The sequence below is a fragment of the Osmerus mordax genome, chromosome 11, assembly GCF_038355195.1.
Source record: "Osmerus mordax isolate fOsmMor3 chromosome 11, fOsmMor3.pri, whole genome shotgun sequence".
NCBI classification, from domain to species: domain Eukaryota; kingdom Metazoa; phylum Chordata; class Actinopteri; order Osmeriformes; family Osmeridae; genus Osmerus; species Osmerus mordax.
In genome coordinates this window covers 13961309-13985395 of record NC_090060.1, presented here as the reverse complement: position 1 = coordinate 13985395, position 24087 = coordinate 13961309, and the positions used below count along the sequence as shown (strand labels likewise).

At 42.8% G+C, this 24087-nt stretch overlaps 3 protein-coding genes and 2 non-coding genes across 6 annotated transcripts; 4 read left to right on the top strand and 1 right to left on the bottom strand.

Annotated features, from left to right (window-relative positions):
• Positions 1 to 2000: 2000 nt before the first annotated feature.
• On the top strand, positions 2001 to 2072 carry trnap-cgg (transfer RNA proline (anticodon CGG)). Its single transcript has one exon. It is a non-coding gene; the product is annotated as a tRNA-Pro (tRNA).
• Positions 2073 to 2310: 238 nt separating this feature from the next.
• On the bottom strand, positions 2311 to 2382 carry trnap-agg (transfer RNA proline (anticodon AGG)). The gene has a single exon. It is a non-coding gene; the product is annotated as a tRNA-Pro (tRNA).
• A 315-nt stretch (positions 2383 to 2697) lies between these two features.
• Positions 2698 to 6040, top strand: thap12b (THAP domain containing 12b). The gene is made up of 5 exons (XM_067246463.1): positions 2698 to 2819; positions 3247 to 3367; positions 3459 to 3566; positions 3720 to 3756; positions 3864 to 6040. Exons 1-5 carry the CDS (start codon positions 2731 to 2733, stop codon positions 5819 to 5821), a joined length of 2313 nt encoding a protein of 770 aa, XP_067102564.1. The 5' UTR covers positions 2698 to 2730; the 3' UTR covers positions 5822 to 6040.
• Positions 6041 to 7111: 1071 nt separating this feature from the next.
• On the top strand, positions 7112 to 12377 carry map6b (microtubule-associated protein 6b). Of its 2 annotated transcripts, XM_067246329.1 has the most exons (4): positions 7112 to 8193; positions 8992 to 9208; positions 9617 to 9665; positions 10607 to 12377. In XM_067246329.1, the coding sequence occupies exons 1-3, from the start codon at positions 7466 to 7468 to the stop codon at positions 9659 to 9661; spliced, it is 990 nt and encodes a 329-aa protein (XP_067102430.1). In that variant the 5' UTR covers positions 7112 to 7465; the 3' UTR covers positions 9662 to 9665; positions 10607 to 12377. The 2 variants fall into 2 exon arrangements, with proteins under 2 accessions (XP_067102430.1, XP_067102429.1); XM_067246328.1 differs by lacking the exon at positions 9617 to 9665.
• A 1397-nt stretch (positions 12378 to 13774) lies between these two features.
• zgc:112083 (uncharacterized protein LOC550461 homolog) lies at positions 13775 to 18347 on the top strand. The gene is made up of 10 exons (XM_067246201.1): positions 13775 to 13850; positions 14348 to 14542; positions 14947 to 15173; positions 15291 to 15402; positions 15563 to 15715; positions 15847 to 15921; positions 16030 to 16150; positions 16492 to 16630; positions 16723 to 16847; positions 16945 to 18347. Exons 2-10 carry the CDS (start codon positions 14389 to 14391, stop codon positions 17369 to 17371), a joined length of 1533 nt encoding a protein of 510 aa, XP_067102302.1. The 5' UTR covers positions 13775 to 13850; positions 14348 to 14388; the 3' UTR covers positions 17372 to 18347.
• The last annotated feature ends 5740 nt before the right edge of the window (positions 18348 to 24087 follow it).

The window sequence follows — 24087 nt, the reverse complement described above, 5'->3', positions numbered from 1 at the left end:
TAATGTAGCAGTTCACCACTCTTGAGGCAAAGTTTATCAAGATCTTATTTTATTGTCGATACTTAACAGCTGCAATATATTTCTTTAGCAAAACTGGAGATTGATGTTTAACTTAATTGTTAGCCACCTTGTATTCTGATTTGGTTGCAACGTTTTACCAGAACTGTTTCCACATGAATTGGTAGGTTTTTATCAGGAGTCTTTTAAAATCTTGATATGTTAGAGACATTGGTAGTTACTCTGCAGGCTCCAGAGTAGCAGGATAGAAGCTGATGGTTTAAAGGAGACTACTGCATTCTATGTCTGCATTTGCCCCTCCCCCCACATCACTGTTTCAAATGGTTTTGCTGACTTTCATACATCATTTGAACAACATGCTATCTGCTGCCATAAAACACGCGACTACTTAAGTCTCTTCTGTGTCTGCAGTAAAGTGAGACAGTTGTGGGAAAATCTATTTGAGTTTATTTGAAATGTTATGCTGTGATTTGGTGGAGCAGATGCCCAAACGTTTTGTCCTGTTCAAAGGGAAAGGGTGCCACCCTCAATCACATGTGCTTGGCCGAAGCAGACATGCATGTCATTACAACTTGTCAATAACCAGAAATTTGTTTTGTTTTATTTTATATCAGGGATTTTGAAGTGCGTATTATTTTTTCTTACTCTCTTTTGTCAACTTTGGTAAAGTAATTCGACCAAAATCCTGCTTGTGTAAGCAAAATGCAGACAGCAGGAACTTGCTAGGACATTCTTTTGGCATAGTTCAGAGGAAAAACCATCCCATGGACAAATCATATTTTGGTAGGCCTACAAACCTGATGTAAAGCTACCTGTAATGAGCTCTAGGATTTAGCTGGATGTTAAGGTCGGTCCCAATCATTTCTACTACCCCTCATGATTTGAGACATTCAGAAAATGCCAGTGATTTAACTGGCACTCATACTGGTACAAAACATTCCAAAATAAAGACAAAAAAAAGAAAAGAATTGACTTCAGAGTGACTCTTAAGTGTGCGCCTGTTTCAGATCATGCTGATTGACCTCTTATCTAGAGCAGTTGTCATGAAATGCAGCCCCTTTTTAATAGTTGAAATAGAATTTTATGTATATATTTATATTTTTTTAATAAAGGAAGTATAGAACTCACTACCTTGCTCCTGCTGGTATGTTGGTTATGTTTGTCAATTTGGTGACCATTCAGTGGGCAGGAACTCCTCTGTTTTCTTATGTCAGTGGCGTAACCTTGCCTTGAGGCAGAGGTACTTGACTACATCAGGACAACACTTTGAGGTAGGGTTTGAATCAAGCAGGGAAAGCTAGATCTTCAAACCTTAATTTTCACAGGGTATATTGTAAGTGCATGTACATCACAAACCTTACTTTTTGGTTCTATGAGAAGCACATGTTTGAACAGTGGTTCTATTTTCCATAAGGTTATGTTTGTGGGTCTCACACAAACGTTTGTACTTGTTGACATGATATCCTCCACCTTAGAAAATTCCAAGTCCTCTGATTTCATTTGAATTTCTTTTCCTTCATTATTGATTTCACATTTTATCACATTTTTTGTACATGCAACATGCACTAAAAAACTGAACAGCATGGGGGGAAAGGATAAGTCCATGTATCCACAGATTGTAAGATCTAGTCAAGACTTTGCTGTGTATATGACAATGCCCTTTGTATTATATTAAGACAGTCTTATGTATGATATATAAAAAGAAGTTAATTGAATTGTTCTCTGTCTCTTTATTCTTCCACTTCAACACATATTTCCCCACCACTCTAGGATTGTTCTCCATTACATTTAGGCTACTAAGATTACATACTTGCATTTAACATAGATGTATGCTCACATACCGATTATTGTATTTCTCTAGGAGTGAGCAAAATTAGATTACAGTAATTCACATACGTACCTTAAATTTGTGTACGTAAACTAGTCACAATCAATCATAGTATATTATTAAACTCATTTATCCTACAACTTCGATGCGCAATGGCTCGTTGGTCTAGGGGTATGATTCTCGCTTCGGGTGCGAGAGGTCCCGGGTTCAAATCCCGGACGAGCCCTTTATTTTAATACCCGCGATCACCGTTTTGAATTTAAAGATATTCCACAAAAATCAACTGACTGTTGATCAATATGCCTTCGTTTATGTAGCTAGGTTACAGGCGTTTTGTGTGTCGTTTTTAGATTCCACTGTGTTCCACTACACAGTTTAGCGTTCATAATTCGGGTGAAGAACAATTTTACTATCGAGTTGGGTTGTTTAGTCACAGTGTAGTGCAATCGATAATAAAAAAAGGCGGGCTCGTCCGGGATTTGAACCCGGGACCTCTCGCACCCTAAGCGAGAATCATACCCCTAGACCAACGAGCCAGATGAATGTAACCCAGGGAAGTTCAATTTTTCTGGTTTTATTCATTGAACTGTTAACATACTTTTTTGGTTTTAATTTATATTTCGATCAATCATGCTAGAGTTGTTTAAGATTTGTACCGATAAAACATTGTAGGTGTAGCTTGAAACGCCCAGAGACGGATATTAACATCTATGATGACGTGCACTGGTTCATGATTTTCGCACTGAACGCGCCGTCATCGTCATACACTCACTGTACAATTAATCCTCCAAGCCTCGCTTGGCACTGTTGCGCGCTTATTTTTGAGGTAGCTAGTGCTAGCTAGCTGATTTAAATTCTAATATTTTTGCAAAGATATATTAACTATGCCGAACTTTTGCGCTGCCCCAAACTGCACAAGGAAGAGCACACAATCCGATTTGGCATTTTTCAGGTTTCCAAGGGACCCTGAACGGTAAGTAGTTTAGCTAAATTAGCTTGCTAGCTGGTTAAGTTAGCTAGGCTAGTAGTACCTAGTAGTGAAGCATTTCTTGTTTTCCCGATTTACGAAAGTGAACAAACCTAGAGCTAGCTACTGTAGTCCACAATAAACGGTTCAGTGATAAATGGTAGGTATCAGCAAGCTAGGTTACGCTCTCTGTCGTTGTAGTGCCGGTATGCTGCTGTAGTATATCTTTGCAAATGCTAGCTAACATGGTTAGCTCTAGATTAGCTAACCAGCCAACTAGCCCACTACTGCCTTTTCGTGTCTGAGCAACTTCCCATATCGATGTCAGGTTAACGTAACGACTCGAGCTCAGCGTAAAGTTATCCAGCAAAGTATTCACATTAGAGTGTTTAGCTATGTATCTCTAGCTAACCTACACCTACTTTGTATCTAGATGTAGAATCTGGGTGGAGAACTGCCGGCGGGCAGATCTGGAGGCGAAAACATCAGATCAACTTAATAAGCACTACAGATTGTGTGCTAAACACTTTGACCCAGCAATGGTCTGCAAAACGGTAAGTAATTAGAGTTGATGTCCAAATCTTGATCTTTCTAAATGTGTAGCTAACCGACTGAGCGGTATGTTGCTGTTTTTTTTTTTTACAGAGCCCTTATAGGACTGTACTCAAAGATACTGCCATTCCAACTATATTTGATTTGACAAGTCACCTCAAAAACCCGCACTGCAGGCATCGTAAACGGATCAAAGAACTGGTATGTTATTATGTAATGTGTGGTTGTGGTAACTTGTATGTTAGTTGAATTATAAATGTTTAATAAAATCAGTTCTAAGATTACTGTAACCTGCTCTGTACCTGTAGGGGTCTTCCTCTAAGACACTTTCTAATTATTCATATTTTTCCACAGACGGAAGAAGATATAAGGCGGATTAAAGAGAGAAGATGTAAGAGCTCTATTTACAAGATTGTTTTAATAGACTTGTAGCTTGAATGATTGTGTCCATCAGTCGTCGTAACTTTACAAATATAACTTCTTTGTTTCTTCCTCCAGTGGCATCTTCTATCGAACAACTGCACTCTAAGAAAGACAATGCTGGAGCGGAGGATGGTAATGGAACCAACGGCGATGAACCACAGTTATCTCCAGAGGAAAAGGACTTCCGAGGTTACCTGAGATCCCTGTTTGAGGTTATGGTTATGCTAGGAAAGCAGAACATCCCTCTGGAGACCAATGTCCCTGCAGAAACAGATAATTGCCTCAGTAATTTCCAAGCCCTACTGGAGTATCGCATCAATGCTGGAGACGAAGCTCTGAGGAAGCGCTTTGACACCACCGCGGTGAACGCAGAGTACCTGACCACGGTCCAGCAGAGCCAGCTTCTGGAAGTCTGTGAAAACACAGTCAGAGAGGAGATCCTCATGGAGGTGAGGGAGAGTCGTTTCTTTTCCGTGGTCACAGGGGACCTGGTGGAGTTCTCCAGCGAGAGACATCTACCCCTCTTTCTGCGTTTTGTGGATCAATCCAGTGCCCTGAGGGAGGAGTTCCTGGACTTCTTGCCATTTGAAGGAGAGGAAGCCTCCTTAGTGGACAGGCTGGAGGCCCAGATAACAGAACGGTGGGGGCTTAGCATGGAGGACTGCCGTGGACAAGCCCACGTGGCTACGGGTACTTCCGCCACCAAAATGAAAGCTGTGGCCCTCACCCTGATGGAGAAGTATCCCATGGCTCTGTACACACCCTGCTCCTCCTGTGCACTCAACATCCACCTGGCCAACAACCTTCCCTTCCCCAGTGTCCAGGTCATCATGTCAACTCTGAGGAAGATTGAAGTTTTTTTCAGGGCGTCGCCATCCTTGCAGGCAGAGTTGGAGAAGGCCATCTCGGTGTTTTACCAAGGAGGCGACGAGAAGGGAGCAGAGCTGAAGCAGGCCAGTGGCTCAAACTGGACCGGCCAGCACAACGTCTTTGACTTGACTGTGGACATGCTGGAGTCCCTGGTATTGTGTATGGACTGCATCCGCAACAATGAGAGTGGTAAATTCACAGATGCGGTGACCAGTCAGGCCTACTGCTTCTCAGAAACCCTGGTTGACTTTGAATTCATCGTCACCTTGGTCATCCTCAAGAATGCCCTCTCCTTCACACGGGCATTCGGCAGGAATCTACAAGGGGAAACTGTTGATGTGTTCTTCGCTGCCAACAGTCTAACGGCCGTCTTGCATTCACTTAATGAAGTCATTGACAACATTGAGGTATACCATGAGTTCTGGTTCGAAGAGGCTGTGAACCTGGCCACTGCAATGGAGGTCTCAGTGGTGGTGCCCAGACTCTTCCTTCGCAAACAACGTGCTGCAGACCTGGGTGAGATCCAGGCAGAGACCTACTTCAAGGAGTATGTAACTGTACCAGTGATTCGGGGTATTATCCAGGAGGTCCAGGAGATATTTTCAGAGAGCAATCTCAAAGCACTCAAGTGCCTGTCCTTGGTGCCTGCCATCATGGGTCAGATGAAGTTCAACACCTCTGAGGAAAACTATGCAGATGTGTACCGCAATGACCTTCCTAACCCTGACACACTTCCTGCTGAGCTTCACTGTTGGAGAATCAAGTGGAAACACAGAAGTAAGGAGGTCCGTTTGCCTTCCACCATCCACGAGACCCTCCAGCTCTCTGACGTCAAATTCTTTCCCAACGTCAACTCCTTCCTGAAGGTCCTGTCTACACTGCCTGTGCTGAAGCTAGAGGAGGGCGCTACCAACACAGCCAGGAGACGCCTGCAGGTCTACCTCGACAACACGCCGCTCGGACGCAAGTGCAAGAGACTGGCTGTGCTCAACATTAACTCTCAAGTTAAACACGACCTGGATGTCATGGTGGACAAATACTGCAGATTGTACACTGAGGATGAACCTGATGCAGACCCAGAGCCCGAGCCAGAAGGAGAGCCAGAAAGGGAAGCAGAGCCCGAGCCAGAAAGAGAGCATGAAAAAGTCACTGAAATGACATAAGCCGTTGAGACTGTGCCTGTTCAACATACAGTTCATGCTAAATCAATGACATTAAAATGGCTGTGGTTTCTCAGCTCTGTTCCACTGTTTAATATGTAGATATGGACAATGAAGTCTAAGGAAAAAGGACATTCAATATTTTTTTGTATAATTTTGTAATGTCTTGACTATTATAATTTCAAAAAAGTTCATTAATTAAAACAGATTTTTTTTTCTTTCTCAAAATCACCGACTTCTTGGTGTCTTCATTGAACTATCCAGAAGAGGGAGCTGTTCCATCAGGTGCCTTGTGATCTATAGCGTCACTGTCATTGTAGGGGGCCTCCTTAAGAAATAAAAAATATTTCTTATCATAAATCAAGTTTTTCAGTGCCCCAAAGTTGCCGAAACATTTGCTGCTTTTGAAGAAGACTTAACGTGTGTGTGTCCTGTGGTCCCGCTGACAGCTGTGTCTTGTGACATCACGGCGCTCCAGAGGCAGGGAATATAAGTGTTATAGTGTGCTCCTCTGTCATGCCTGACACAGTGAGGCTCCTGGGGAGATTCATCTTGACTTGGTAAGTTTTAGTTGTCCCAGAATTAGTCAACTGGATATCAAGTGTGGAAGTGGATATGAACTGTTATTGACTTGCGGTTTACTGAATGAGTCAGGCTCTCGTACAATGTGATCTAACCAGCACTTTGCAATGGCTCAAGGTTTTTTGTTTCTTTTTAGGTCTGTTAAAAGAAGTGAGGCTGAGGGATCCATAGATGCGTAAAATTATCGCACAGACGCTGAGCAGAACTGGAAGAAACATGAAGATCTAGAAATTGAGCTGTCTGCTTCTCCTTATTCCATTAATCAGACAGTGCTCAGGAATCAAATGGATGTAAGCACATTGTTACTATTATGTAGTTTATTATTCTCATACAGTACACTACTTTATCCTTGATAATCATAGCCTGGTACCAAGTGGACCATGTGGTGGGTTAAGGAACTAACTGCCACATCTTTATGAAGTCTTACTAAAGTAAAAGGATCCATATGTATTTTTGCTACCGTAGCTAGGGAATGAAGTTGTCTAATGGATCTGGTCTAAATGGACCTTAACCGATCATATTATTCATGGGCTACGGTCACCTTTAAGTTTCAGCCTAGGCCCCTGCATATTTGTGGTCGGTCACTGCCACCGGAAACCAAATGGTTAACCTCCCCCGTCTCCTCCCTAGTCAGTTTGTGACGGATGCAGGTGACAGTTCACGGTGTAAACCCGGGCATCTTTTCGTACGGTTCTAAAACGAGGGGTGGGGTCGCTCTGATGCGCAACCAGCAAGTCGACAGCGTGCAATTTTCTCCACATATGGCTACGTAAATTTAAAAGCTTGAACCTCATTTGAGAAAATAACGAATACAGAGGACGGAACGTGTTTATTCTAAACATTCTTTATTCTAAAGAATCGTGACGTTTCTAAAATAAAATATGAAGATTTAGGTGTTTTTTCCCTGACTGGACAGAATTTGAGTGGGCGCAAGAAGCATCATTTCCCCCGTCTTTGATATTCGTGAGTAGGACGTTCATTCATCAATAGACTAGCCACTGTAGCCTATAGGCCTACCTGATTAAATTTTGCTTAACGGTCGTTATTCTATCTAAATCACTAACCATGGCGTGGCCGTGCATCACGCGGGCTTGCTGCATTAATCGTTTCTGGAGTGAGTTAGACAAAGGCGACATCGCTGTGCCCTTGGTCTTCACAAAATACTCAGATGTGGCTGAGGTGCACCACCTCCATCCTCAACCCCAACCCAGACAGAAGAGGACCGGTCCTATCGCCGTAGAAACCCTACCTCCGCTGGGCGATGAGGCCACCGCGAGCAAGGCACCGCCCGCTGGTGCCGCATTGAGTAAAGATGGCTCTAGTGCGTCCGTGATGCGCCAAGACTTCAAGGCTTGGAAAGTGCGCCCTGAGCCCAGTTGCAAGCCCAGGAATGAATATCACCCCTCGGCGACCCCTTTCAACAACGTAACACAGTATCAGAAGGATTATAAACCCTGGCCGATACCGAAAAAGGGGGATCACCCCTGGATACCCAAACCCAGCCCCACCTCTGCTGTGCAGGAAGGGGGTTATGGGGGTGCCCCGCCAAAGGCAGCACCCGAGGAAGACAGCGGGGTAGAGAAGAGTGAAATCGAGGAGAAAGTACAAGAGAAAGAATCTAAAGATACGTTAAAGAAATCCATGAAAAGGGAGAAGACCATAGAGGAAAAATTAAATGCTAAAACGGGAGAACAACCACCGGCAGATGTCACTGCGGAGAGAAAAGGAAGAGCGGCAGCAGATGCACTGAACAGGCAGATTAAGGAGGTCGTTTCAACGGGAAGCTCCTACAGGTGAATATAGGCCCACTTACCACCCTGCTATGGGACATTGCTTTTTGGTTTATTTTCTGAGCATTTTGTTGAAAAAAAGGCTTAATAAATTAGGAACATCTGTTCATCAATTCTGCCTCATAAAAAACCCTAGTTAATACTTATCCCTTAACTCTGAATTACAAGGACACTTAATATATAGTGACTAATCAGAGGTTAATTTATGGAATATTCCATATAAAATATGACTTAATTTGGCCTATTTTCACTATTTCTTGTTGTGACTAACCCTGAACTACTTAAGCTTTTCCCTGAAATGTATACTCTTCAAATATATGGCCCATTTATCGATTAACTATAATATTGGACGTTTTTATTGCTTGTGTGTTTTATGGTGAGATATTTGACACCGTAAGCCATATGATATCAGTATCTTGTGATCTTGCCCATGATCAGACCAATATTGTCATAGAGAGCTCCTGTGGGATTGGTTCCTCCCCAGCTAAACAGCTATACAGTGACATGGCATGAAGCAGACAGTAAATGATCTAGATTAATGTATTTTTCAGCCTATCCCACTCCACACAGGCCTTATGTCTTACTTCATGCTGAAATGTGAATGGGTTTTGGGTATACAAGAGAGCTGGGTTAGCAGCCTTCCTTAGATGAGAGCTGCACAGATATGTACTGACTTGCGTGCATTTCTGTAAAATGGTCAGTGTCTTCATGGGATGTAGCGTCCGGAAATGAATGAACCATTTGTATTGTAACAAAAAGAAAATTACCTCTGGATGGGCTTGTTTGTGTCCTTGTTTTCAGGAATGAGTTCAAGGCGTACACAGATGTGAAGCCAGTAAAGTCCTTCAAGGCCCAGTCTCAGTACAAAGCCCCCACTGAGGAGAAGGCCAGTCTGGAGACCAGCTACAGTGCCACCTATAAGGGAGAGCAGGTCAAGGCGCAGCCTACTGACAACAAGGTCCAGGAACGCAGGAGGATACGCAGTCTGTATAATGAACCTGGCAAGGAACCCACCAAGGTGAGCCTACATGGACAAACTCAAATGTCACTTTTGTGTTTTCCCAGGCTGTTACTGTGTCAACATTTTATTTTCATTTTCCAGTTTCCAAGTGCTAGTTGCTAGGAGACTCTTAATACAGAAAGTATATATATATGACCACACAAGCGTTGCTTCACAGGTTTTGTTTTTGTTGTCTTTGATAGCTACAGTAGCTTTGTCTGAAGCCACAGAAAAAAATCCGTTGATAACAATTAGTATTAATACATTAAATTAGTGTTCGGTCACTACTAAGTAGTGTGCCAACATTTACCAAGCACACAAGCTATGAGGTTTATATCTCTCCACGTGCATGTGTCTTAGTGATGGGATATTCTTGTGTCTGCATGTTGTATGTTTATATGGCCCCTCCCTCTCTCACTCTTGTAGGACTGTTCTGAGACTGAAAGCAGCTCTGTTCTAGATCTGCTGTAGTCAGGTGTGTTGTCTATTCATTCTAGAAGGCATGGAGGTTGACCTTAGATTGACTCACATTGTATGCACCATGACCAAGAGGACCAGGGTCACATAGCCACTGAGCTGCCAGATTCAATCCTTCTGCAAGCTGCCATGTTAGCCACAGCCTCAGGGGTCTGCCTATACCTCTTACCTTTCTTCTGTCATTTTGATCATCTCAGTGGTTTCATGAACTGTTCTGTTCTATGTAATTAAGGAATGGATAGTGAATGGATGGCATGATTGATTGATGGATGGATGGATGGACTGAATAGCAATGTTCAGTTGATTGACAAATGGATTTTAGTCAAGTTAAGCGAGGTGAAAGGATTGATAGCATGAGTGAGGTCAAAACTGTAGTTTTCTAAACTTATTTGCATGGCATTTTATTACTTTCATGATTCCAAAAAAAACAAACAAAATCAATGGGATCACTGTAAATAACTGTTAGGACAATAGTATTTTATATTCTAGTAAAAGACTAACCTGCTAGTTTTTATGTACTAACCCACAACGGTAACGGTTTTCTTTAAAGAATAGCTACACCAGTCCATACAGTAAACTGTATTTCACAGTTTCTTGAGTGAAGGGATATAACTAATAAGGTTTTCTTTGACAGAATTATTTTTTAAGAATCCACACAAACAAAATCTTACATCTGTACAGATGTTCCCTTGGCTCAAGAATCAGTGATTGTGTATTTACATTGCACTAACCACTTGATGCAAATGCTACCATCAACATGGTCATTTGCCGATTTATGTTTATTGTTCCTAGTAGTAGGGCTTTGTATTTGCATGCTGATAATAATGCCAATATCACCTGTTTAAAATTATGGTTGAACAAATCAAACCAACCTAGGCTGATGGTGTTGGGGAAGCACAGTTGACATACTGTTGTTGCATCTTCTCTCTGCTTTTGTAGACGGAGAAGCCAGCGTCTCGCTCCAAACCTAAGAAGACACCGACGACAACAACAAGCAAAATGGTGAAGAAGGCAAAAGAGAAGCAGATTGCTGGAACACAGTCAGCCAAGAAAAAATCATCCACGAGCACCCCAGAGTCAAAGCCAGAGGGAGTGGTCACAAAGAAAAGCAAAGAGATAAGCAATAGACTTGCTGAGTCAAAACAGTGAGGAGAACCTCTCTGCACTTATTTCTTTCTAAATTAAAAGCTGCTTAATGAATTAGAGAAGGATTCTCATCCCTTTCTTTCAATCTGTATTTTTATTCTTTTTCTAGACTTTCTTTGTGGTAGGAAGGCTGCTAAGAACATGTGTGTGTGTTTGTGTGTGCGCACATGACTGTGCAAGCGTTAGATACATACATCTCTTTTGTTAAACGCATTATTTGCATATCAGTTGTTAAATTTCTATTTTAATCAAAACTATACCGAAGACATTTTATAGTTGTTTTTTTCAGGATAGAACTTGAAGCTGAAGACCACTTTGTGGAATATTACTTATTAATATTACTTAGTTCCTCTTTTCAATCTATTAAACTGCATTGAATTTTTCGGTTCTTGTAGATATGAATCGCAATGACTCGCATTTCCTGAATACAGTGCCTCTAAGGACCTGGGTATCATTTCAATGTTCTGGAGGATATCTGGTTTCACCAGTGTGGTTGCTTAGAAACCAATAGGAAAGGAATATAATTGCTACAGCTTGCATGCAAGGCCCAGTTTTTGGTCGAGTGGTAGCATTTTAGTTTACATCTCTCCAGTGAAATCCCATAAGATATTACTCACTAGAATATCCAGGAGGGGATAATTGTTCAAATAGTATTGCATGTGTAGTGATGTAGTCTGATCTCACACCATACGTTTTAACACAGTCAAATAAGGAAACTTGCAAACATACAGACAATATCAACTAGCATAGTTATAGCTATAAATCAACTGTTGTTCTGGCCATACAAATATGGTTTTACAGCTACATGCAATGTGTAAGGCACTATGTTCAATATCCAGTTCTTTGGTGCAGTATAAACTGCAATTTTTATTATGGTACACCCCACGTTGACAATACTAAGCCATTATCCATCACTAACATGTGATGCTGTTTGTGTGCAAAATATGTAGAATGTATAAAAAATGCATATGTAGGCCTATGCTTTAGACAATAGGATAACATTGTATTTACACGATCCCCCTCACCTTCTATGGGCTCAACCATTACCAAACGGTATTCAAGATAAGGAATGGGAAAAGACTTGAAGATCTGTTTTCGGCTTTTTACCCTCCTGTTATCTGAAACACTGCTTAGTTCACCCTGTGTGAGCGTTGCTTCCAGTGCAGGTTCCCGTGCATCACCATGGCAGAGTACAGTACGCCTACACCGCGGCAGCCTTTTTCTGCTGTCTGTCCACGATTGTTGTATCCAACTACGCCATCTGTCAGCTATTCAGCCTGATTGCACATGCGTGTGTGTTTTGTGTATGTGAGGGGTGAGAGCCCTCTAGTGTTACTGTAGCTCTCAGCAGCCTCCCAGCACTGAGTGTGTCTTTTGTCTGATCCAGTGTTGTATGTATAGAGCACACCACACCCTGGTGCTATACCTCCCATCTATATGCTGTAAGTTTGAGGCCTCTGAGCTCAAACCGAGTGAAATGACGGCAATATGATGTCATACTGCTGCAGATGTGTTGTGATTGTGTGCTTGTATTTTTAGCTTGCTCTGAATGAACTGATTAAAATACGAACAAACAGGTTATCTGGTGTGATGTGTGATTGTGTGTATTTAATTAAGGCATAGAAAGTCTGCATTACTAACAGACACATAAACTGAGCTATTAAAAGTGCACCTGATTGGAGGGATTTGTGCTCATTAATTATTGACCAACGTCTGAAAATAAGATGTGTTTTGATTGTAATCTGTAGGACTACCCTTGCTCCCAACCTCTAATCTAATTTTCCTGGACACTTCTTATACAGATAGTCAACAATGTACCTGCAATATACCTCTATCCGAGACAAAGGAATACATTTCCCTTCTGCTTTCTTGTCTACATGAAACTTGTGTAGCTTCCTTTGCTTTAAGTATATGTACTAAAATCAGTCTGTTTGGTATAAGAGAGCATAGCTATGCACATGGAACTATTAAGAACACGATAAATAGTAACTCAATGGTGCACTGTAAAAGGGAAGATATTTGTGATTCCCTTGTCTTAGTGTAGATTTTGCTGAACCTATTTGGCAAAATGTATTTTGGAATCGTCAATTTTTTATTTCAGTAGGCATCAAATATTCAGAGGGATTATGTAAGGTCTAGTGAAGACTGCTACAGTAGCCTACCTAGCACAATAATGTTTTAATATATTCTGGCTACAAAAAATGTAGTGAGTATAATTATTTGTATAATGTTTTTATCATATTTAATCAATTTATCCTATACTCAACCTTAAAGAAAGGCTGATGGTCTATCACCTGACAAAATAAAGCAACACAAAGAATAGGTCCTGAATGTGAAACTGGTGCAAAATGGTCCCAAAATGGATTCCAACCAAAAATACTTGCCCTTAATAAATGCTTCTCTGGCAATTAAAAAAGAAATCTCATTTACTTAAGGCTTGTGCATAGTGCTGGCCGATTACCTGTGTTTCAGTCAGTCTGGCATAAAAGGGCTTGAATTATTCAGTTATGATAGGGGCCTATGTTAGGATGGCTATATGAAATATTCAATGTTGAATCAGAGATTGCATACAACCAGCCTGATGCAATGACGCCAGTCAGACTAGCTACACCCTCGAGAAACCAGGCTCTTCATTCTGTTGATCTTTATTGAGTGTTAAGATGACATTACATATTAATCTACACTGATTTGATAAATTAGAACTGTTTAGAACAAGGAATATGTCTCGAGTCTGTCTGAAGACAATTATAATTGAAGGCAAGTGCAGCCACTGGTCAGATAAAGGTCTAGACTCTAAACAATGGAGACATGGTCCCTTTAGGATTTGCACTGGTTTGAAAAGTCAGAGGACAAGGATTTTACGGGCAACAGGGACCTCTAGTGGTTGAACCAATGCTCAAAAAGTTTGACGCGCATTTTTATCTAACTTCCGCTATGTGGTTTTGGCAGGAAGTGAAGTCAAACACATTGGAGGGAGAGAAAGCAGAGGTGTTTTATTGTCACGAACAAGGATGTCCAGTGTTTATATAGCCCACAAGTAAGTTGATATTTTTAAGAATCTCTGGAGCGCAATGCATTTATTTCAGCCGTAGCCATTTTGAATAGCTGGGGATACTTTGAAAAAGTAATGGATAAAACAAAGCCATGATGTATTTACTTTATTAGACTAGCTAACTACTAGTAGCTTGTCATTTTAATAGCCAGCCTGGCAGCACGCAAGCGTAGCTAGCCAACCTGCTAATGTTATCTAGCGTTGCTAGAATACCTTTTAAACTTTCGTGTTCGATCATCAGGTAGCTAGCTAGCTAGCTAACGATGTCATCATTCGATTTTAAGTAAACAGTACAATGTAAAGTAGAAGTAGGTAACTGAGGCTGTCAGTAGCCAGGTAGTCAACCTTGTCTTTCTGGGCAGCAATAACGTTAGTGCAAGCTATAAACAGTTGAATCACACGAGATGTAAACATTTACAAGAAATTAGAAAAGCGTAATTTGAATTCAATCTATTGCAATACCATTCATTGTGTTTCCCTAGGTGGTGGTAGTGTGACAGCAGAGGAGTTAAACCCAGCCGTAATGGCAAAAAGAAAGAAAAAACTGTCTAACTTGGTGGTGTCTTGCGAGTGGGCCTCCTGTACCTTCAAGGGACACTCCATGGAGGAGTTGAGTGATCACATGTCCGTGCACCTGAAGGACCATCTAGGAGAGGGGGATGCCATGGAGGAACTAGGTCAGAAAGATATACAGGTTTTCCACCTGTTACTTCTTTAGAAATTAAAGCTAATTAGGGAAGATTGTCTAAGCCTATCTGGTCCATAACACTGATAACTTAAATAACAGCCTTAACCCTTGTGCTGCCTTCGGGTCACATGACCAAAAGGTTCATAACGAACCATCGTTGTGTTTACCCAATACAAAAACAAATAAAAATAATTTTCTTTTAACCTTCTCAATGTGGGGGGTCTGAGACAGCTTAACGGTTAAAAGAAAATGCTTCACTTTGTTTTTGTATGCAGTAAATTTGTCGCAATACGACGGTGGGTCACAATGACTGATGGGTCAGAATGACCCGAAGATAACACAAGGGTTAAAACAGTTTGTTCATCTGCTTTCTGTCTCTGTTCTACTCTCCAGATGACTATGCTTGTCTATGGGAGGGTTGTGAGTTTCTAGCCATGGGAAGCCCCAAGGAGCTAGAAATCCATGCCCATTTCCACACCTTCCATAGCAAGCTCAAGTTCATCGGGGCACAACTGCTGAAATCCCACCCTGAGTTCCCCAGTTGTACCCAGGACCTACACAGCAACAACCTGGTCCCTGAAGTGTCAGAGGGACTGGTGTGCCAATGGGAGCATTGCGATGTAAGTCCACTCTGAAAGAAGAGAAGGCAGTACATTTATAGAGGAGTCTGTTTTCATCAGTGTTTGTAATGTAATTTGATTTTGATGTAACATGAACATTTGTATGCCTTTTCCCAGAGCACATTTAACAACCCAGAGTGGTTCTACCGGCATGTGGACATGCATGCCCATTGCACAGAGCTCCAGCCTCTCCCTGACCAGCAGCAAGCAATCTTCTGCAACTGGAAAGGTACATCCAAGAAGCCAGGCCATGGCTAGGTCTGAGGAAGTTCGATAGGATCGCATACAATGCCCAGACCTTGTTCCAGTGTGTTGCTGCATGGAATATGGGTCACGTGGAGTTCGGTTGTTTGACTTGTATTGTTCTCTCCTTCCCTCCGTCTCCCTAGGATGTGACGCCTTTTTCAAGATCAAGTACCGTCTGAGGGAGCACCTGCGGAGCCACACCCAGGAGCGCCTGGTGGCCTGTCCCACCTGCGGCTGCATGTTCTCCAGCAACACTAAGTTATTCGACCACATCCACAGACAAGCTGAGCCTGAGGGTGAGTGAAGCTAAACTGGTGGCCAACTACCACACCATCAGATAGACATGGGCTCGTGGTTCATAATTATGTACAATATTCACACAAATGTGTGTTTTGTAGATGTTCATAATGTTTTTGGGTTTCTACAGAGTCCCTGGTGTGTGAGCATTGTGACAAAGGCTTTGCTAACGAGAGATTGTTGAGAGACCATGTTCGACAACATGGTCAGTACATACTGTATCATTCCCATAAAAATTCCTGTTGACAGATATATATTTTGCTATTAGACTCAGTATACCGATGTTAGTGATATCACTTCTGCCTCCTCTTAGTGAACCATATAAAGTGTCCTCTGTGTGACATGACATGCACTACTCTTGCCACTCTGAAGATCCACATCAAGTTCCGTCATTGTGACGAGCGTCCGTTCCCCTGTGACTTCTGTGAGAGCAGGTGCTTCAGCTTTCCACTTCCTCACAAAACAGTACAACAAACATATCTAACTCTGGACGACCGGTTGCCGGTCACTTATATCAGTGGTTCCCAACCCTGGTCCTCAGGGAACACCTGTCCTGCATGTTTTAGATGTTTCCCTGCTCCAACACACCTGATTCAAATGGTCATAAGCAGGCTGGATAACAACCCATTCATTTGAATCAGGTGTGTTGGAGCAGGGAAACATCTAAAACATGCAGGACAGGTGTTCCCTGAGGACCAGGGTTGGGCACCACTGAATTATATTACGACACTGTATAACGCTTGCGTCGTGTTGTTTTATGTCCTTCCTCTCCCAGCTTTAAGAACCAGCATGACCTGCGCAAGCACATGGAGACCCATAACGAGGGAGCAGCCTATCACTGCACTGTAGAAGGATGCGACTACTCCTCCCGCATGGCCCACACAATGAACCAGCACTACAAGAGAGTACATGAGGTCAGTCACCAGGGGGCGACAAATACCCAATGCTGAATACAACCACAGCGTTTAGAGGAGATTGTTTTGCCAACACCTGTGTTATTCTACAGGGTGGCATGATCTCCAAATACAAGTGTCATCTGTGTGACAAGACCTTCTCCTGGTGCTATACTCTAACTCTGCACCTGCGCAAGAAACACCAACTTAAATGGCCTTCAGGACACTCCCGATTCAGGTTTGTATTAGGCCCTAGCCGCTCACGAAACCTCAGTGGAATAACACGACACAACCCTTTATGTAGTTCTAGAAATACAATTTTTCTGATTTCACAGATACAAAGAGGATGAGGATGGCTACCTAAAGCTGAACATGGTGCGCTACGAGACTGTGGAGGTGACTCAGGAGATCATGAAGAACATGGCCAGGAAGCGCAACCCTAGGAGGAGACCCTCCTCCGGCCGACTGGAAAAGAGAGCCACCGGGGCGGAACAACACTACAGCTCCCCTCTGAGTTCCTCCCCGCCCTCCTCCTCCTCCTACTCCTCTTCCTCAGAGCTGTCTGCAGATGAGGATACGGGCATGTCGGCCCAGCCCAGCCCCAGAGCCACCGACTCCCCGGTCTACTGTCTCCTGGACAACGTGTCTGACTTGAGGGAGGAGGCTCACGATACCATGGACGACTCAGACTTCTGTGAGCCTTCTGGGGCGGTGAAGGCCTTGACGGAAGTGGCCCGGGGCCTGGGGATGGATGTGGTGTGAGAGACTGGGGCCTGGGGATGGATGTGGTGTGAGAGACTGGGGCCTGGGGATGGATGTGGTGTGAGAGACTGGGGCCTGGGGATGGATGTGGTGTGAGAGACTGGGGCCTGGGGATGGATGTGGTGTGAGAGACTGGGGCCTGGGGATGGATGTGGTGTGAGAGACTGGGGCCTGGGGATGGATGTGGTGTGAGAGACTGGGGCCTGGGGATGGATGTGGTAACCTTGTTGGGGAAGGAGGACGCCATAACATACACCTCCAACCTTGGTATTGGATGACGTCCTCTGGTTTTTACATACGCCTATGAAATTTAATAATTACAAATAATGGATGTAGAGAGCCACTTCTGGAGAAAGCACTTAACCTTGTTGATTAATTGAATTGCAAAGAGTCTGATCAGTAGCTTTCGGTCTCTATTGTTACAGCTGTGCTGTGCTGCATGTTGGCTGGGGAACATGTCAGACTGTGTCTGGGTAGATTTCAGAGCCTAGCCCTTAACCCTAAATGTGAGGATGGAAATAATGATGTTTTTGTCTTGCAATAAAGTAATAGTTACTTTTTATGTCAGTGTTTGGTTTCATGTTGATACCCTACAGAAGGTATTAAGCAGCTTTAGTTAAATGCAACCTTGTAATCAGATGTATAGTATGTAACAGTGTAGAAATCTACTCAGGTTTCTTTTTTTTAAGGTCTGTGTGACATTACCATGTATTCATATTTCTAGGTTGAATGCCAGTTGTACAAAATTAGATTCATGATAACAGATGTCTGACATTACTAGTAATGTTGAGTTTCAGGTTGTATGCTTGTATACTTTTCTTTACCAATTTATCTGTTATGTTTTTACATTCCGTTTCTGTACACTTCAACAAGCCTAAGAACAAACATCTATCATTCAGGGGTATACACACTCATTTTTAACATGTTACATTAAATGGTCATGAATGTACAGTTGGAAATAAAGTTTTTTTTTGCACACGAGTCATTTACTATGATTGCTGTAGCCTTCACAGTATTGCTCATTGGGTCCATTGCTTATTGGGGTCTATTAGCATGATGGAGTGGGATCTACCAACATCTACAACAACAGATGTGGTTCTGTGGGGGGCGCCAGAGAAGGAGGCGAGGGGGTAATGTGTACCCAATGGCACAGGGGGGTGAAGAGGGTGAATGTGGCCGCCTTGGTAAGTCTGTGGCAGTCCCATCTGGCACATCTGAGACGCGGAATAAGGAGAGGTCAGGAGACTGGGGGAAGGCAGGTGAGAGTTCACGGCAGCAGAGTGGAGGGGTTGAAGAGGACCGTAGCGGTGATAGTCGTTTTCTCTGAGCATGTGCAGGTTCTCCCGCTCTTTGAGGAAGGTCCTCTCCTGCTGCATCAGGGCCAGTGAGGAGTGAATGGAGGTCTGTGTGAAGCCCTGGTAAGTCTCACTGTTTCTCTGCGCCCAGCCTGCTGACAGCTGCTGGGACCCTATCCCAGAGTGCAGATGTTCCCCTCTCATCACAATGTCAGGATGAGGGGGGAAATCCATCCCTCGGTACATGTCCCAAACTGGCGCCCTCAGAGGTGCCCCTGGAGCAGCTCTGTAGGGCTTCTGTGCTCCTTGGTAGGGAGCGAGTTCATTAGGCGGAGTGTTATGAGTCCTACTCAAATTGTATCCACCACTGAGAGTGTGCGAGCCTGGTCTGATACTCCTAATGTCAATTGGATGAACGGACGGGGCGTGGAAGGATGGCATTTGTCGAACCGGAGAAGAGAATGATGTGTCTCTTGGTCTCTGTGGTCGAGCGCCCTCATTGGAATCCTCCTCTTGCACGTTCTCTCTGTCTCCATCTACCCTCTTCACCTTCTTGACTTTGATTTGGTTCTCCTGCTCAAGCTCCCTCTTCCTTGTGCTCGAGTCCCAGCCACGACCACATTCAGGGACCCAAGATCTGTCCATAGTGTTAGGGTCCTTGTTTGGGTCTGAGTGTGTGAAGCAAGGCGAGGGGACTGCTATGCCAGTGGGCTGGCCATTGCGGAGATCCCTGTTGTTTTGGGCTGTGTTTGTTGGTGCTCCAAAAGGGATTACACTCTCACTCCCGAAATCGCTCAGGGATGACTGTTCACTGGAAGACTCTAGAGCAGAGGAAGCAGAACAAAAGATGAACACGAATTTAGCTGGGCCTAAATACTTGCTGTGTGTGATTCCTTTTAAAGGATTAAAGTTCAGAACTTGACCTCACCTGGGCTGGAGATGAACGGTTGAACGAGATGTTTAAGTTTCCCAGAAAGCTCTCGGGAAGGTTTCTCATTCGAGTCAATTTTTTTAGCTTCTACTTCCATCTTCTATAAATAAAATATTAAGGCAATTCAAATATCATTTTTCAGTTGAAAATTAAGATGTAACAGTTCATACAAAATAATTTACATGAAGTCATGACGTGTGTTTATACATTTGTCGGGGCTATGGTTGCTCTTGTCTTTTGTTAGAGCTATAGATTTGATTTCTAACCTTAGTTGACTCTTTGTGGTGATGGACTTTCCATGCAATGCGGGCATGCATTGCACACCATCTACCTGGTTTCTGAAGAAAGAACAAGGGAACTGTTAATCTAAATATATCTGATAGGATTATGGGAGGATGGATCAGTAATGTCTAACAACATCTGTCACACAGAATTATAGATCCTACCTTCCATTGAGACTGTGGTAGATTTGAAGACAGAGGCTGATGGAAGAAAGGACAGCATGGTCATACTCTGACATAAAGAACATAAAAATGAGACAACTGTGACCATGTACATTTTCGATAAGTGGAATGTTCTGTGTTTACTCGGTTTCTACATACGTAGCACTGGCTCTGATCAGCTTACAATATGACTTGTCTACAGTGTCCCAGGGTTGAGGGGCTTGGACATACCTTTGGCTGGAAGGCCCCTTCAAGGGAGCTGAAGGGGCCTGTGTGGGGGCCACACAGGGGGGCCAGCCTAGGCATCACCTCTCCATAGGGCTGAAACAACTGTAGCAAAGCAAAACATGATGAACCACGTTTTGGCATAGATGTGTCAAGGAGATCAATTCAGACTGAATGGAGACAGGGATGGGAGGGGTTACGTACACTGTGTCTCAAGAATGGATCAACCTTGGCTGGGGATTCGTTGAACTGTAAAATGGGCAAGTATTTGATTAATTGCCATATACTGAATATCTGATTGAAATAACATTAATCATAAGATAAGACTGTTGCCTGCCCTTAAATAGTTCTCACATTTCCGGCCATGGTTCCCAGCATTGGCGGAATGGGAGTAGGCAGGATGACGGATGGAGGGTGAAACAGAGGAGCGAAGGTAGACTGGTGTGTGTGCTCATGTGTGTGTTGGTGTTGGTGAACCTCTGTGCACGGCTGGGCATTGGATCCCTGAGAAGCTTTCTGTAGTACGCGGTGATCCATGGGAATGGATCCTAACACACATGACATAATAAATACAAAGTTAAAATGTGGTCATCAATTTTAATCGTTAGTAATACATTTCTACAAAGCAGGTTGATGTGTACCTGAATAAGATGGAATGACAGAAGTGATTCCTGGGGCCAGAGGGGCAGGCGGGGGGACTGTCAAGGCGGAGAACATTCTGGAGAGCAGAAGAGCATACTAGATTGAGGTAAATTTGAACGGAACATGTAGTAGCATGTGTCAGTACTCACATATTTCATCCCTGAGAAAATATTATATTATTTGGGTCCCTTTCTTGGGGGTTCTTGTGCTCGGATTTTTGTTTTACCAGTTAAGCATTGATATTTGAAGAGCTTACAGAGTCATTTTAACTACCTTCTAGGGATTTTACACAATGGTGTGAGGTGTGGTGACGTTCATGCTTCCTCTCACGCCAGCTGAAAAGCCCTCGTCATTTAGTTAATCCAATCATCCCCGCAGCATGCCAATTGACCTGACACTGGCCATACCATGGTGGAATGGGAATGTCAGCTGTGTTCCGAAGAAAATTGACCTTCATGAAAACACATTCTCTCCCCAACACAAGCAGTACTTGTAGAGATGAACTTGCCTCGAACATCCCAACTAAGAGCAACTATACACTGGTATAGGTTACATCATCGAGAATAATCCAATAGAGGACTTTGACAAATCCATTTAATTAATTTAGGAAGAAACCGTTCCAAGGACACATTATTAATGTAATGCTGTTAGTGAATGCTGATACACTGAATAGGCTCATCACGGCTCAGCAGGAATTCACCTGAGTGTGTCTGCCAGTCAGTTTTGACAAGCAGAATATGTACGACCTGTTAGTGTCCACTGCACAAATTCCTTGGTGAGACCCCCCCCCACACACACACACACACACACACCTGTGAGGAGTCATTTGTTTCATTTGGATGCATGTCGTGGCTAGGGTTCAACGTGAGCTTGCTGATGCCAGAGTGGGGTTTGCCAGTCAGATTCTCACTCCTGGAGACCAGGTGCATAGGTCCATCACAGGTGTCAGTACCATCCTGACCCCTACTCTGAGCCCTTTAACCTAAGGGAGCCAATAACCTCAACCTTCCATTTTCATAAAGATAAGATTAGCATGAGGTTGAACACTCCTGTTCTCTAAATATCAACCTTGTCAGCGTGCTAGTGAAAGCTCTTAATCTCATAAAGGAGCTGTTCATTCGGAGCTTTGTCTGCACACAAAATTGACACACTAAAGGACACAATATGAGAGAGAACTGAGGTGTCTGCGTTTCAGTTTCCACATGTACAAACACAGGCCTACTAGTCCCAAACTCAAATCTACTCTCACTCTGCTCACTGCTTCATTCATTGTCTTATTAAATTCATCTCAGAGGATGAGAAAACCTAGATGACTACCTGACATCGTTGAAAGAGATGGTGACACATTAATTCTGTAATTTGATGGACAAACATACACTTATTAAAGGATTGAAGCATGTTCATACATAGTTGTTAATTCGCAGGCTGCAAAAACATGAATTCGTGAGTGCAAAACATATTTATGAGTATATATTATCCTATCTTTCTGCACTGCAATAAATACACATTTTGATGCCAAGTTAAGTACATTTTGCCAAGTAATTGAAGATAGCTGTCAACAGACTTACATTTCTGATGAATCTCCTAGTACACTCCCAGTGAAGAATATCCAATGTTTTCAGCCTGAAGCTCTGAGCTCCAAAACTACAAGCTCCTTGTATCTATTGTTGTCTGTCTGTCTGTCTGTGGGGTTAGTGTGACACAGAGCCAAAGCAAATGATTCATTTACTCTAATCCTGCCCTCTTTGCCTCTCTCTCTCTCTCTCTCTCTCTCTCTCTCTCTCTCTCTCTCTCTCACACTCACACACTCACACACACACACACACACACAAACGATTTGGGGACTCTTTTGTTTGTTTTGCTATTGGGAGGCTAAATGTGCATAAATGAATGGCATGAAGTATTTATGGACGGAACTTATTCTGGGTTTTCAATACTAAGTGATCCTTGTACTGTATTGTAATGTATTGTGTGTTGTCTTGTGTGGTGTCAGGTATGTTGTTTTATGTAGTATTTTATGATGGATTGAATGTGTTTTAATACCTGATTTCAAACAAATTTCCCCTAGTGGGATCAATAAAATTGACTTGACTTGACACAACACATACAACATAAAATGACCTACTTTAACAGTTATTCAAAAGACATAAATCTTCACCCATTTCTCAATGGGAAGAGCCAGACCCAAGAAATGACTACAGGAAAGAAGGATAAAATCCAAATAATTAGTCATTAAAGCAGTTTAATCCGGGACTACTAAATGGGTTAACTTGATAATTTGCATTGGTACAGCTTTGGGATTCTTGGATAGTTTCTAATGGTATTTATTGCACTCCTTGTACATTGTCTACCACACCACCCTGGCACACAATCTGGTTCACAGGAGCAAGACATTGTACAAAGTATGTTTGTTTTTGTACGGAAAGATTTCCTCTATCCTTGAAAAGCTATCGATTTGGGTTTGGGTTAGTGTTAGTGTTAACATATCCACTCTCAAGGCATTAATTTAACCACCAGCCCTAAGCCCATTACTGTTCCCTGCATCGGTAGTCACAGGTCCTTACCAACAAAGAGAAACCACTAATGACTCAGTAATGGTAATCCTATTAGGCTCTTAAGATCTTCTGGTTTGGTGCACCAGATAACAAAAGGTACCTGAAAAATGAATAACTGCAGTTACCTAAAGTACTAAAAGTTTTTTTTTTTCATTCTTAGCGGTAAATGTGGACCTTTGAAGAATGGTATCTTGTCAAGGGTCTGAGCTCTGTGTGAAATAAATGTAACCTAAATTAGTGCAACTAATTAAATAATTAAATCACATCAAACGAGTTCAAGTGGGGCCAGTTTGGGTTCCTTGTAATGTTACAGTAAATTACCCTAAACCTTCCTAATGAATGTCTGACGCAAAGCTGTAATCTGTAGGGGCTTCCTGACTACACACCTGTTCAGTCCTGTCTGTTCTGTCAGAACTCTGATGTCCACAATCGGAAAATACCAGAGGTTGAGTCTTGAACTCGTTTTCTATGCTCAAATATTTGAACCCCGCAAACAAAATTATGTTCCACGACGTGACATCAACGTTATTTTGTCTCCTCAAAGTCATGGTTAGGCTACTTACCTGTAGCCTATCAGCTGACGAAAATTACGTCCAAAGTCTATGCAGAGGGGCCTCTGAATGTC